The sequence below is a fragment of the Mandrillus leucophaeus genome, unplaced genomic scaffold (genome assembly GCF_000951045.1).
Source record: "Mandrillus leucophaeus isolate KB7577 unplaced genomic scaffold, Mleu.le_1.0 Scaffold225, whole genome shotgun sequence".
In the NCBI taxonomy this organism is placed as follows: Eukaryota; Metazoa; Chordata; class Mammalia; order Primates; family Cercopithecidae; genus Mandrillus; species Mandrillus leucophaeus.
The window spans coordinates 3,003,759-3,019,143 of NW_012102310.1; the positions used below are offsets into that span (position 1 = coordinate 3,003,759).

A 15,385-nucleotide genomic window follows, 5' to 3' on the forward strand; every position below is an offset into this window, starting at 1 on the left:
ACCAAGTCCCTAGGCTGCACACAGCAAGGGCACCCTGGGCCTGGCCCACAAAATCATTTTTTCCTCCTAGGCTTCTGGGTCGGTGAAGGGCAGGGCTGCCATGAAGACCTGTGACATGCCCTGGAGACATTTTCCCCATTGTCTTGGGGATTAACATTGGTTCCTTGTTACTTATGCAGATTTCTGCAGCCCACTTGAATTTCTCCTCAAAAAATTGGTGTTTCTTTTCTACTGCATCATCAGGCTGTAAATTTTCTGAACTTTTATGCTGTTTCCCTTTTAAAACGCAATGCTTAACAACACCCAAGTCACCTCTTGAATGCTTTGCTACTTAGAAATTTCTTCTGCCAGATACCCTAAATCATCTCTCTCAAGTTCAGAGTTCCACAGATCTCTAGGGCGGGGGCAAAATGCCACCAGTCTCTCTGCTAAAACATAACAAGAGTCGCCTTTGCTCCAGTTCCCAATAAGTTCCTCATCTCCGAGACCACCTCAGCCTGGACTTTATTGTTTATATCCCTATAAAAATTTTTGTCAAAGCCATTCAACAAGTCTCTACTCCAGACCTTTCCACATTTTCCTGTCTTGTTCTGAGCCCTCCAAATTGTTCCAACCTCTGCATGAAACCCAGTCCCAAAGTCACTTACACATTTTTGGATATCTTTTCAGGAACTCTCTACTCTACTGGTACCAACTTACTTTGTTAGTCTGTTTTCACACTGTTGATAAAGACATATCCAAGACTGGAAAGAACAAAAGGTTTAATTGGACTTACAGTTCCACATGGCTAGGGAGGCTTCATAATCATGGCAGGAGATAAAAGGCATTTCTTACATAGTGGCAGCAAGAGAAAATGAAGAAGATACAAAAGCAGAAACCCCTGATAAAACCATCAGATCTTGTGGGACTTATTCACTACCACTAGGACATGGGTGTCCTTTGGGTGATACCGCTCCCATGATTCAAATGATCTCCAACCAGGTCCCTCCCACAACACATGGGAATTATGGGAATACAATTCAAGATGAGATTTGGGTAGGGACACAGAGCCAGACTATATCCATGGATTTCTTATATTTTTGCTTTTAATAACACAAACAAAAAAATACATCCTTAAAAGGTTAGAGGTGAGAAGGTGATTTTATGGAAATCAAAAATAATATAACCTTGGTAAACACTATTCTTAAGATTGTAGTTGAATTAGAAAGCAGAGTACATCTAGAAGATTCAGTAGTAAGCGTGTTTCTTCGATTAATGGAAAATTTGAATAGCCTAGCTGATTCAGCCTAGCTGATTGAGATTGAGGTTACTATTAAATGCCTGAAGTATAAGAATTGGTTGTTTATGTAAACAAAATATCTGTTTTACATGTACTTGTACATGTGTAAGTAGGACAGTTGAGCCCCAGTAACATGAAATATCAAAGAGCATGACTTGAATACCTGCGATATGAAGTGCTATTACATCAAAAAAGAGGTGTGTGCTGAAAAATTACGTACAAATGGCATTTTCCTCAAATCAATTTTAAATCTTCAGAATTTCATTTTAATAATTGTTCAGTTAATATTTCAGAATCCCTCATCATAAAAAGCAGACAAAAGACCTTGAATCTATAACACATTTGTTTTCAAACAAGCCTGCCTCTAACTGTGAATCCAGGAGTGAATCCAGAACTATAAGTTAACTAAGATTGGCCCCATCGAGTTACTGAATATTAAAAATCTAAATACTAAAAGGCATGCCTCAACAATTATTTTCTTCTTGGAATCATTAATTAACCTATGTGTATCCAAACAATAATCTTCCAACAGTTTCGCTAGCTACATTTTTAATTACTTAATAGCATGTAAAATTTGTGTTTTATTATTGTTCAGTTCTGAATTTTGACATATGCATCAAGCCATGCAGCTACTACCACAAGCCTTCCTGATCACTGATCTGTCCTAAATCTCTATACAGTTTTTTCTTTTCTTAAATTTTGCATAAATAAAACCATACATTATGTGGCCTTTTGAATCTGGCATCTTTAACTTAACATGCTTGAAATTCATCTGTGTCATTTCATGTATCAATGGCTCAAGCATTTTAATTGTTAAGAAAATATGTATGCTGGGATCAATATCTTTCTAAATGAGTTTTTGTTCACAATGCTGAGCGTTTATTTAGGATAGATTCCTAGAAATGGTATCACTAGGTCAAACATTCAAATAATTTAAAAATATTTCATATGGCCAAATAATCTCAAAATTTTTTTACCAGTATACATTTATGACAGTATGGAATAAATGTGTCTTTCTTATACCAATTGACAACATTAATGATAATACATAAAATATTCTTTGCTAATTTGATGAGACAAAAGTGGTATATCATTATTAGCATTTTATTACTGTGGTTAAATGACTCTACTATACAACCAGAAATATTTGGTTCAAAATCCATCTTCATTATTACAAATGAGAACTTAGGTGAGCTATTTAATCTCTTGGTGCCTCAGTCTCCTAATCTATAAAGTGAGGATAATTGTACCAATCATACAGGGTTGCTGTGAGAATTCACTGAATTACTATAGAAAACGCTTAGAATGGTATCTAGTCACTAGTAACGACACTCTCTATATTACTTCTTTATTATCTAACACCTTTAATTATTAATGAAGCTCAGTTTCCTTATATGCTTTTGGGATATTTGAATGTTTTATTGGTGAATTTTCTAATAAAATTATTTGTCTACTTTTCTATGGACAGGTTAGTATTGTTCTTACTGGTTTGTTTGAGGTTCAGTTAGTACGAACTTTAAGGAGTTTGTATCACATTATCACATTTAGCAAACTTTCTGCATTTTATGTTTTTTCTTTCAGATAATGTTTGCAAAATGTAAAAAAAAAAGGTTTCTTCATCAAGTTGGTATCTTTATCTTTTTTATTGCTTTGTGATTTGAAAATTCTTGTCCTAAGAACCAAAATATATATTTAATGATACAGTTCTCTTCTTTTATTCATTCTGAAGTCCTTGGAATTGAATTTGGAATATGATATAAATCCTAATTTTATATTTTATGATATTCAAAATTTCTAGCAAATATTTAGTTAATCATCTAATCTAGGTTTCTATTGTTTCTTCTGTTTCCTTTATAATACATTTTCTGAAGTTATTTTTCCTAGACTTAAATATTAGTCCCATATTATCACAGCGGAAAAAATATCTGTTAGCTATGAATAAAAGACTTTAATCTTATTGATGCATTAATATATTTAAATGTATTGTAGAGAACATACAGATTAGAAAAGAAAAAGTATAATTGCCTTTTTCCATAGTTGACATGAATGTGTATAAAGAAAAGCTAAAAAAAATCAATAAAACAACTAGAACTAATTAGTGAATTTAGCAAGATCATACCATACAAAGCCAAGATTCAAAATTCAATTCTATTTACCTACTAACAAAAAATATTTGAAATATGAAAATTTATACCATTTACAATAACATCAGAATATTGAACCATGAAGTATTTAGGAATTTATAAAATGAAATCTCCTATACCAGGAATTACAGACCATTGCTGAAATAAATTAAAGAAGACCAATATCTTTAATTTGTGAAGGGATACTTATTTGTGGATTGAGAGAGACTATTGTTAAAATATCAGTATTTCCCAAATTAATCAATAGATTCAATATAATGCTGATCAAAACACCAGAAGATGTTCTGTAGAAGTTGACAAGCTATTTCTATAATTCAAATGGAAATGCAAAAGGCAGTCACTGCCAACACCAGCATGGACTGTTTGGGTTCCAGTAGGTTACTTCACTACAGCCTCTTCTGTCAACCACATCATGACAACTGCCCTGAAGCCAGAGAAACTCCTCACACCTGACCCACTGCTGCAGCTACCAGCATCCAAGCAAGCTACCTGGAGGCCCAAGAATCAGCCCACTGGTCACTGCCAACAGAGGTACCATTGTACACTATGCTGGGGAACGAAGATAGGCATGTAGTCAGCCCACCTCTGCTACCACTGAGGCCTAAAGACTGGCCCACCTGACATTCCAGTCCTCAGCACAACTGCATCACAGTCTCAGTTAATAACCACTCCCTAACCTGCCAAGGAAATCACAAATGTCACTGACACTGTTTGTAGCCCAATAAATCATAGAGAGACTACATTACTGCACACACCCACAATCAAAGTCACATCACCCTATCCAAACAATATCACAGGTATATCTGAAGGAAAACATTTTCCCATATGAAAGTGAATTCAAATACAAGAAGAAGTGACTGTTAAAAAAGATATGCAGATATCAACATAAGAACACAGGAAACATGAAAAAATAAGGAAATATGATAGTTTTGAAGGAACACAATAATTCTCCAGCAAGAGATCTTATCAAAAGGAAATTTTTGAAATTGCAGATTAAGAATTCAGAATATTGATTTAAAAGAAGCTCATTGAGATACCGGAAAATTCCAAAAAAATTACAAAGAAATCAGAAAAACAATTTAGAATGTGAATGAGAAATTCACAAAACAGATTTTAAAAAACTAACAAAAATGGAACTGAAAAAACTAATGGAACTGAAGGATTTATTGAAGAAAAGGCAAAATACACTCGAAAACTTCAACAATATCTTCCATCAACCAGAAGAAAGAATCTCAGAAGGTAAAGACAGGTCTTCTGAAATAATCTAGTCTGACAAAATTAAAAGAGAATAATCAAATCCTTCATCACATTTGGGACAACATTAAAGTGACTAAATATATGAATTATAGATATCCCCAAGAGTGAAAAGACAAAGAAAAGAGTAGAAAACCCACTTAATTAAATAATATATGAAAACTTCCGAAGTCTAGCAAGAGTTTTCGATATTTGGGATGCAGGAAGCTCAATGGTCCCCAGGCAGATAAAATGCAAAAAGGTCTTATACACAGCACATTATAGTCAGACTGTTTAAAGTCAAAGATAAGGAATAAATTCTAAAAACAGCAAGAGAAAAGTGTATGATAACCTATAAAGTAAAAGTGACAGCAGATTTTTGGCAGACACTTTATAGGCCAGAAAGAATAGGATGATATATTCAAAGTGCTTAAAGAAAAAACAAAAACAAAAACAAAAAACTGTCAGCCTAAAATACTACAGCCCACAAACTTATCCTTCATAAATGAAGGAGAAATAAAATCTTTCTCAGACAAGAAAAATGCTGAGGTAATTTGTTACTACTAGACTGGACCTACAATAAATCCTCCAGGGAGGTCTGGAACCTGGCAGTGAAAGGGTGACATTTATCATCATGAAAATACATGAAAGTATAAAACTCCCTTGTAAGCAACTAAAGAAAGGTATCAAATGTCACCACCAGAGAACTCTAACCACAATGACAAACAGTAAGGGAAAAAGAAAGGAACAAAAATACATAAGACAACCAATAAACAACAATATAACAGCAAGTCTCACATATTAATAATCACTTTGAATGCAAATGAATTAAATTCTCCACCTAAACGTTATGAAATACCTGAATGGATAAAACTGTATGATCCACCTATATGCAGATTACAAGAAACTTACCTTACCAGTCAAGGCATACATAGGCTGAAAGTAAAAGAATGGTAAAAGATATTCCTTGCAAGTGGAAATCAATAGTGAGCAGGAGTAGCTATACTTACATTAGATCAAACAGACTTTAAGTCAAAAAGAGTAAAATAAAAAAGACAAAGGATGTTATTATATAATGATGAGATTAACCCAGCGATAGGACATAACAACTCTAAATGTATATGCGTTCAACACTAGAGAACTCCGATCCACAAAGCAAGTATCAGACCTAAAGGGAGAAACAGACTGCAATACAATAATAGTGGAGAACTTTAACACTCCACTCTCAGTATTAGACAGATAATCTAGACCAAAAATCAACCAATAAATTTTATATTTAAACTAGATTTTAGACCGAATGGACCTAACATTTACAAAACATTCCATCCAACCACCGCAACATGAAATTTTTGTCATCAGCACATGAAACACTCTCCAAGATACACCACCATATATGAAGCCACAAATCAGATCTCAACAATTTTTTAAAAGTTGAAATCATATCACATATCTTCTCAGACCACTGTGGAATAAATTAAGCTAAAAATCAAAACATTCTTGCAACAAATAAAAATTGAAACACAACATATCAAAACCAGTGGGATACAGCAAAGGCAGTGCTAAGAGGGAAGTTTATAGCAATAAATGTTTACATTGAAAAAGTAGAAATATTTAAAAATTAGCAACCTAACAATGTGCCTGAAGAAACTAGGAAATCGAGAACAAAATCAGCAGAAGAAAAGCAATAATAAAGATCAGAAAAGAACTAAATCAAATAGAGACTAAAACAATACAAAGGATGAACAAAACCAAAATTTGGTTTTTCAAAAAGATAAATAAGATTGATAAACCACTGGATAGACTAAGCAAGGAAACAGAATATCCAAATAAACAAAATCAAAATCAGCCGAAGAAAAGCAATAATAAAGATCAGAAAAGAACTAAATCAAATAGAGACTAAAACAATACAAAGGATGAACAAAACCAAAATTTGGTTTTTCAAAAAGATAAATAAGATTGATAAACCACTGGATAGACTAAGCAAGGAAACAGAATATCCAAATAAACAAAATCAAAAACGATAAAGGAGGCGTTACAACTGATAGCACAGAAATAAAAATAATCATCAGAGACTATTATGAACAACTATATTCTGAAAAATGGAAAATATAGAGAAATAGATAAATTCCTAGAAACATACAACCTACCAAGGTGTTGAATCGGGAAGAAATAGAAAACCTGAACATATCAATAATGAGTAGCAAAATTGAATCAGTAATAAAAACGTCTCCCAACTTTTTTAAAGCCTCGGACCAGATAAAATCACAGCCTAATTCTACCAATCATGCAAAGAAGAATACCAGTCCTCTTGACACTATTCCAAAAACTCAAAGGAAGGAATTCTCTCTGGCTCATTCTACATGACCAGTGTCACCTTGAAACCAAAACCCGACAAGGACACCACGAAAAGAAAACTACAGGCCAATATCCATGATGAACACAGATGCAAAAATCATCAACAAAATACTAGCAAACTGAATCCAACAGCACATCAAAAAGATAATATACCACAATCCAGTGGGGTTTGTATCAAGGATACAAGTATAACTCAACATAAACAAATCAATAAACATGATAAGCATTTTCACAGAGTATAAGACAAATGAATATATGATCATCTCAATAGATGCAGAAAAAAATTTTGATAAAATTCAGCATCTCTTCATGATAAAAACTCTAAACTTGGCATAGAAGAAACATACCTCAACATAATAAAGGCCATATGTGACAAACTCAGAGCTAATATCATACAGAATGGGAAAAAGTTTAAAGGCTTTCCTCTAAGCACCGGAACAAGACAAGGATGCAAACTATCACCACTCGTATCCACATAGTACTAGAAGTCCTAGCCAAAACAATCAGACAAGCAAAAGAAATAAAAAGCATCTGAATTGGAAAGAAATCCTCTTTGCTGATGATATGGTTTTGTGTCTAGAAAATACTAAAAACTCCAGCAAAAGCCTCTTAGATTTGATTAATTAATTCAGTAAAGTTTCAGGATACAAAATCAAAATACAAAAGTCAGTAGCATTTCTATGCCCCAATAATAAAATATCTAAGAAAGAAATCAAGAAAGTGATCCCATTTAAATTAGTTACAAAAAATTAAAATACCTGGGAATAAATCAAGGAAGTAAAAGTTCTCTACATGAAAAACTACAAAATACTGATGAAAGAAATTAAAGATTAAACAAACAAACTGAAAAACATCCCATGTTTATGGATCAAAAGAATTAATATCATTAAAATGACCATACTTCCCAAAACAATTTCCACATTCAATGCAATTTCTACAAATTACCAATGTCATATTTCATAGAATTAGAATAATCCTAAAATTTCTATGGAATGAAAATAGAGCCCAAATAGCCAAAGCAATTCTGAACATAAAGAACAAATCTGGTCCTGACTTAACCACTATGCAATTATGCATGTAACAAAATTGCACATGGATTTTATCAATTTGTACAAATAAAAAAAATAAAAAAAGAACAAAGCTGGAAGCTATAGTAACCAAAACACCACGGCATTTGTAGACAAATGGAATAGAATAGAAGGCTCAGAAATAAAGACATATATGTATATACACACACACATATGTGTATATACACACACGTGTATATACACACACGTGTATATACACACATATGTATATACACATATATATAATGTTTTCTACATGTTCTAATATTTATATTCTATTCCATTATACATATTCCATTTCTGTATATAGGTTACATAGAATTGGAAGACTATCTGCCATTAAAAAGAATGAAATCCAGCAACATGGCTGAAACTGGAGTTCATTATCTTAAGTGAAATAATCTAAGCACAAATAGATAAATATCACATGTTCTCACTTAGATGTGGGAGCTAAATAACTTGATTACATGGAGGTGGAGAATGGAAAGGTAGGTAGGAAACAGAGACTGGAAAGGATGAATGGAGGGTAGGAGGGAAGATAAAGAAAAGAGAGTTAAGAGGTATAAACATACAGTTAAAAGAAATAAATTTAATGCTTGATAACAGAGTACAGTGACTACAGTTAACAAAATTTATTATACTCGGGTGATGAACACCTTAATACTTGATCACTATGCAATTATATACACGTAACAAAATCACTATGCACTATATACATGTAACATTTAAATTTGTACAAATAAAAATAATAAAATACTAATCCAGTATCATTCACTGACAATGTTAACTCAGGTGGATAGGCATTAAGTCAATACTACTATAAGAACCACTTCTTGTTTATGTTAATGCCATGTAGAATGAAATAAAATTCACTAAAATCCAAAAAATTAGAAAAATTATTATAATATTAAGACAACCCAATAAATATGTGGTCTAAGGATTTGAAAGTACATGTCACCAAAAATATATACAAATTTCTAATAAATACATGTGACAATATTCAACATCATTAGTCATCAGAGAAATGCAAAATAAAATGGTAAGGAGATATTACTAGATAGGCTTTTACAGAGACTGACAATACCAAGTATTGACAAGGATATGGAGCAACTGAAATTCTCATTCTTTGTGATAAGAATGTACAATTATGTAATCACATTGAAAAAACAAGTTTTCAGTTGCTTTATTCACCCAAAATATATGTCTTTTGGGGGAAAAAAATTCCAGTTTGTGGGTTGTCTTCTCATTCTCTTGATATATGTCTTTTCAAAGAGTCTGAGCTTTAATTTAGACAATGGTCATCAAAGTGTGTATATTTGTGTTTTTATAATTTATATGCATATATTCCTGTGAAAAGATACTGTATGTGTTGTTCAACATACAGTATCTTTGTTCAACATATACAAATACAATATAATATGAAAGAAAGAGGTTTAATTTACTCACGATTCAACATGACTGGGGAGGCCTCAGGAAAGTTATAGTCATGGGGGAAGGGGAAGCACACATGTCCTTCACATGGTAGCAGGAAAGATAATGAGTAAAAGGGGGGAAAGCCCCTTATAAAAGTATCAAATCCCATGAGAACTCACTCTCACGAGAACACAATTAGAGTAACTGCCCCCATTATTCAATTACCTCCCACCAGGCCCCTCCCACAACACATGGGGATTATGGGAACTACAGTTCAAGATGAGATTTGGGTGGGAACACAGCCACACTATTTAATTCTACCTCTGACCCCTCCCAAATCTCATGTTCTCACAATTCAAAACACAATCATGCCCTTCCAACAGTCCCCCACAAAGTCTTAACACATTTCAGTATTAACACAAAAGTCCAAGTCCAAAGTCTCATCCGAGACAAGGCAAGTCCCTTCTGCCTATGAGCCTGTAAATTCGAAAGCAAGTTAGCTACTTCCTAGATACAAAGGGGGTACAGTCATTGGGTAAATATACACATTCCAAATGAGAGAAATTGGCCAAAACCAAGGGGCTACAGGCCTCACGGAAGTCCAAAATCCAATAGGGCAGTCATTAAACCTTAAAGTTTCAAAATTATCTCCTTTGATTTCATATCTCACACCTAGGTCATGATGATGCAAGAGGTGGGCTCCCACGGCTTTGGGCAGCTCCACCTCTGTGGCTTTGCAGGGTACAGAACCCCCTCTAGGCTGCTTTTACAAGCTAGTGTTGAGTGCCTTCAGCTTTTCCAGGGACATGGGTGCAAGCTGTAGGTGGATCTACCATTCTGTGGCCTGGAGGATGGTGGCCTTCATTTCACAGCTCCACTAGGCAGTACCCCAGTGGGAACTCTGTGTGGGGTCTGTGATCCCACAATTTCCCTTCCACATTGCCCTAGCAGAGGTTCACCATGAGGGCTCCACCCCTACAGCAAACTTCTGCCTGAACATCCGAGCATTTACTTATATCTTCTGGAATGTAGGTGGAGGTTTCCAGACCTCAAATGTTGACGGTGCAAATGTAGGCTCAACACCCTGTGGAAGCTGGCAGAGCTTGGGGCTTTCCCCTTCTGAAGCCATGGCCTTAGCTGTACCTTGGCCCCTGTTAGCCAAAGCTGGAGCAACTGGGTTGCAGGGCACCAAGTCCCTATGCTGCATATGGCAGGGGGGCCCTGGACCCAGCCCACGAAACAATTTTTCCCTCAGCCTGCAATGAGTAGGGTTGCCACAAAAGTCTCTGACATGCCCTGGAGACATTTTCCCTATTGTCTTTTAACATTGGGCTCATTGTTACTTATGTAAATTTCTGCAGCAGGCTTGAATTTCTTCTAACAAAATGAGTTTTTCTTTTCTATTGCATCATCAGGTTGCAAATTTTTAAAACTTTTATGCTCTGCTTCCCCTTTAAAAATAAGTTCCAGTTCCAAACCATATCTTTGTGGATACATAAAACTGAATGCTTTTAACAGCACCCAAATCATATCTTGAACACTTTGCTGCTCAGAAATGTCTTCCACCAGATACACTAAATTATCTCTCTCAAGTTCAAAGTACCACAGATCTCTAGGGCGGGGGCAAAATGCCACCAGTCTCTTTGCTAAAGCATAACAAGAGTCACCTTTGCTCCAGTTCCCAACAAGTTCTTCATTTCCATCTGAGGCCACCTGAGCCTGGATTTCATTATCCATATCATTATCAGCATATTGGTCAAAGCCATTCAACAAGTCTCTAGGAAGTTTCAAACTTTCCCACATCTTCCTGTCTTTTTCTGAGACTTCCAAGTTGTTCCAACTTCTTCCTGTCACCCAGTTGCAAAATTACTTCCACATTTTTGAGTATCTTTACAGCAATGCCGCACTCCTGGTACCAATTTACTATATTAGTTTATTCTCATGCTGATAATAAAGACATACCCAAAGCTAAGTAATTTATAAAGAAAAGAGGTTTAATTGACTCACAGTTCAGCATGGCTGGGGAGTCCTCAGGAAACATAATCATGGTGGAAGGTGAAACAAGCACATCCTTCTTTACATGGTGGCAGGGAGGAGAAGAATGAGCAGAAGGGGGGAAGAAACCCTTATAAATCATCAGATCTCATGAGAACTCACATGAAGATTATGGAAACTACAGTTCAAGAAGAGATTTGGGTGTGAAAACAGCCAAACCATGTCAGTCATGAATGAGAGTTTATCAAATTAAGATGTGGGGAAGATTTTTAAGATTTGAGCAACCACAGATGATAGATATTTGCTATAGTAGTGCAAGATACCATTTTGCTCTTATTAAAAATATAATTGTTATTGATAGTCTGAGTTATGTCATTGGTAATTATGATGCATTATGCTCTCAGCAGCTAAAACTTCAAGCAAAATATACACCTAGGAAGGAATCAGTCTTAACAATAATTCTATAAATTTAATTTTCTCTTTTTTCTGATAATTACATTTTAGTTGACTTCATATGTGATCTAAATACATTACCATTATTTTGGACTTATGATGTAACTCTTAAAGTACGTATAGAAGACTAGATAAAGTATCAGTTTACCATTTCTTTGTAGTTTGTGCTTTCATGAAGAATATTCTCTTCAATGTACAGATTATTTACAGGCGCCTTTTTAATCCATGTGTCCATTTTATGAGACTTAGCTTTTGTCTGTATATAATGTGTTTATTCAGTGTGCATGGATTAATTTGAGAGAGCATAGGTAAGGGTATCTTTACAGCAGTGCCCCACTCCTGGTACCAATTTACTGTATTAGTTTATTCTCATGCTACTAATAAAGACTATACATCACAATAAGCTGAGAACCAGCCAGTAAGTGAGAGAACTGTGGTCCACCTTTTCATTGTGGAGTTCTCATTTTCCTTCAGCTTATGCTGCTTATTCAACATTATTTCTGCATAATCTAATGCATTCACTAAATGAAGGTGCCTATGTTATCCTCCATGTGATATTAATACAGTCTATTTAATTTATCCTTCTTTAGATTAAAAATAAATATGTAGTCATGTGCCACAGAATGACACTTCAGTTATTTGGTCATTGAAGGAACCACATATATTACTGTGGTCCCATAAGATTATAATAACATATTTTTCCTATACTTTTTCTTTGTTCAGACATGTTTTGATACACAAATGCTTACCATTGTGTTAGAGTTGCCTGCAGTATTCAGTACAGTAACATGCTGTACACATTTCTAGCCTAGGAGCAACAGGCTATACCACATAGCCTAGGTGTGTAGTTAAGTTATACCATCTAGGTTTGTATAAGTACACTCTATGGCATTCTCACCGTGAACAAAATCACCTAATGATGCATTTCTCAAAACATGTCCCTATTGTTAATACAGTATGTAACAATACAGTTAGTTAGTACAATATGTAATACATGACTATATTCAGAATTTCAACTATTTCTCTTATATTTCAGATCGATTTGCTTGTGCACTGTGTGGCACAGGGGCATTTCATTTTAGTAACCACTGTTTGGGAAAGGAGAAATCTTTGAAGGATATTGAGCAAGGTTGTGACATGGCCAGATGTGAATTTTTGATCAGTGACTCCATGTTAGCAGAAAAAGTTTTATTGGGAAAGATGAAAAGCATGAAGGCCAGATAAGAGGATACTGTATGTTATCACGGATGGAAATGTGAGGGATAGCAGGAGAGATGCTATAATTGAATGAATTTCAATATTCTTGGTGATCAAAGAATAATGAGACTCATCCAATAAGACTCTGTGAATGATTGAAAGTAGTTCCTAAGTTAGGAGGAATAATGATTAATGATTTTCTGGTTCTGACTACAGCACAGGTCTTTGATTTTTAGAACAAAGAATAAATTTGTACATGCTTTATGATTCCTGGTTCAATTTTTAGAGATAAAAAAGTCAGCTGTAATATTATTCTTTCATGATATCATGCAGTACTTGTATCAGTGATTTCATTCATTCCATACACATTCTTCCGGAATGTGGATGCTGTTCTAGACACTGATTCTTTCTAAATATCAGATAAGGTTATTCTCAGGTAGACCCTCTGTTCATATACATATTATTTTCCCAAAATGGGAAGTAAATGACATTTCATTAGATTAAAAAAAAAAAGATTGTCTTAATAATACATTGTGAAGGTTGTATGGAAATGTAGGTGACTTGCGTTGTGCATCCTGTGTTTGATTCACTGCTCTTTCATGTCTTGCCTTTAGCTGGGATGACAGCAGTTCAGTGAGCAGTGGTCTTAGTGACACGCTTGATAACATCAGCACTGATGACCTGAACACATCCTCTGTCAGCTCTTACTCCAACATCACCGTCCCCTCCAGGAAAAACACTCAGGTGAGAATTACCGCCTTTCTTTTTCCAGTGTTTCTGCCAGTTTCTTCCCCCGAATTACTTAATATTAGATTAAGGTATAGCACAAGCTCTTAGTCCAAAATTATTACAGACATTGGAAAATGCAGAGATAATAGGGACTCCCTTTGCCACTCCTGAACCCCGAAGTGTCTTTAATCTTAGTCTTTCCTAAAGCCACAACCCTTAGGAGGAACAACAATGTGCACTTCAGCCAATTTTGAATAAACAGAAGCAGCTTACATATATATATGTGTGTGTGTTATATATGTATGTAATAGATATGTTATATATATGTAATATATGTACCATATAGCCTGGTGGTATAGTTATCCGTACAAATATATTTATTGTTAATATATTATATATCGTATATAAGTATATATTTATATATACTTAATATAATATATATTCAATTGATTACAATCTAATTCAGAAAGATTTATGTTGCCATATCTCTTCTTATAATATTGATATATTTGTTTAAAAATCCAACAAGTATTTTCATAGTCTAATTTTAGATAGTTCTTGATTAATTTTCTATGATCGCTGAAATACATCACTGGATCTCGTGTGAATGATAAATCAAAAATGGACATTACATCATTAAGTTCTAGCTCGTCTTACTACCTCTTACTACATTTGATATAGAAAATTTCTACCTTTCTGTAGCGTTTAATTGGTGTTTTCTGTACATACTTATTCTGACATTCTCTAATATCTGCAAGTGGGAATTATGTGGCTAAAATTAATAAAATTTAAGTGAAGATAGATCAAAATAGAATCTCTGGATTTATCCAATTATCTGAAAGTACATTTCATTGCCTTAATTCACACTTTATAAATTTTTCTACATGAAGTTTTTCTGTAATATTTGTCTTTATAGCTGAAGACAGATTCAGAGAAACGCTCCACCACAGACGAGACCTGGGATAGTCCTGAGGAACTGAAAAAACCAGAAGAAGATTTTGACAGCCATGGGGATGCTGGTGGCAAGTGGAAGACTGTGTCCTCTGGACTTCCTGAAGACCCCGAGAAGGCAGGGCAGAAAGCTTCCCTATCTGTTTCACAGACAGGTTCCTGGAGAAGAGGCATGTCTGCCCAAGGAGGGGCACAATCTAGGCAGAAAGCTGGAACAAGTGCGCTCAAAACTCCTGGTAGGCTTGTCGTTTGGCAGCTGTTATGCAAAAGTGCTTTACTTTATTGTTTCCATTCAGTCTTTGTTTTCTCTAACAATAGCATTTCTAAAATATCAAATGCTTATCCATATTAAACATGGAGTTGAATAGTTAAATAGATTTTTTATCTACATTTCACAAACTCGTCATAGAAGCCCAAGTAGGGCCTATATCTAGGCATTCTCTGGAGAGCCCCCTCACAAACTAAGGGTGCTGGATGCCTTACTTTGCCAGAGTTATTTCTGGTCATAGGAAAATAAGATTAGGTTGCTAAAGCAACAATAAAGTTCTGTCATTGTTGTTCTGAGTTCT

At 34.7% G+C, this 15,385-nt stretch overlaps 1 protein-coding gene across 2 annotated transcripts in view; it reads left to right on the plus strand.

Annotated features, from left to right (window-relative positions):
* NAV3 (neuron navigator 3) overlaps nt 1-15,385 on the plus strand; it is a 394,671-nt gene that overhangs the window by 284,307 nt on the left and 94,979 nt on the right. For both annotated transcript variants that reach the window (XM_011981392.1, XM_011981393.1), the window contains exons 13-14: nt 13,751-13,880; nt 14,782-15,052. In XM_011981392.1, coding sequence (XP_011836782.1) covers nt 13,751-13,880; nt 14,782-15,052 — 401 coding nt within the window. The remainder of the gene's footprint in view (nt 1-13,750; nt 13,881-14,781; nt 15,053-15,385) is intronic.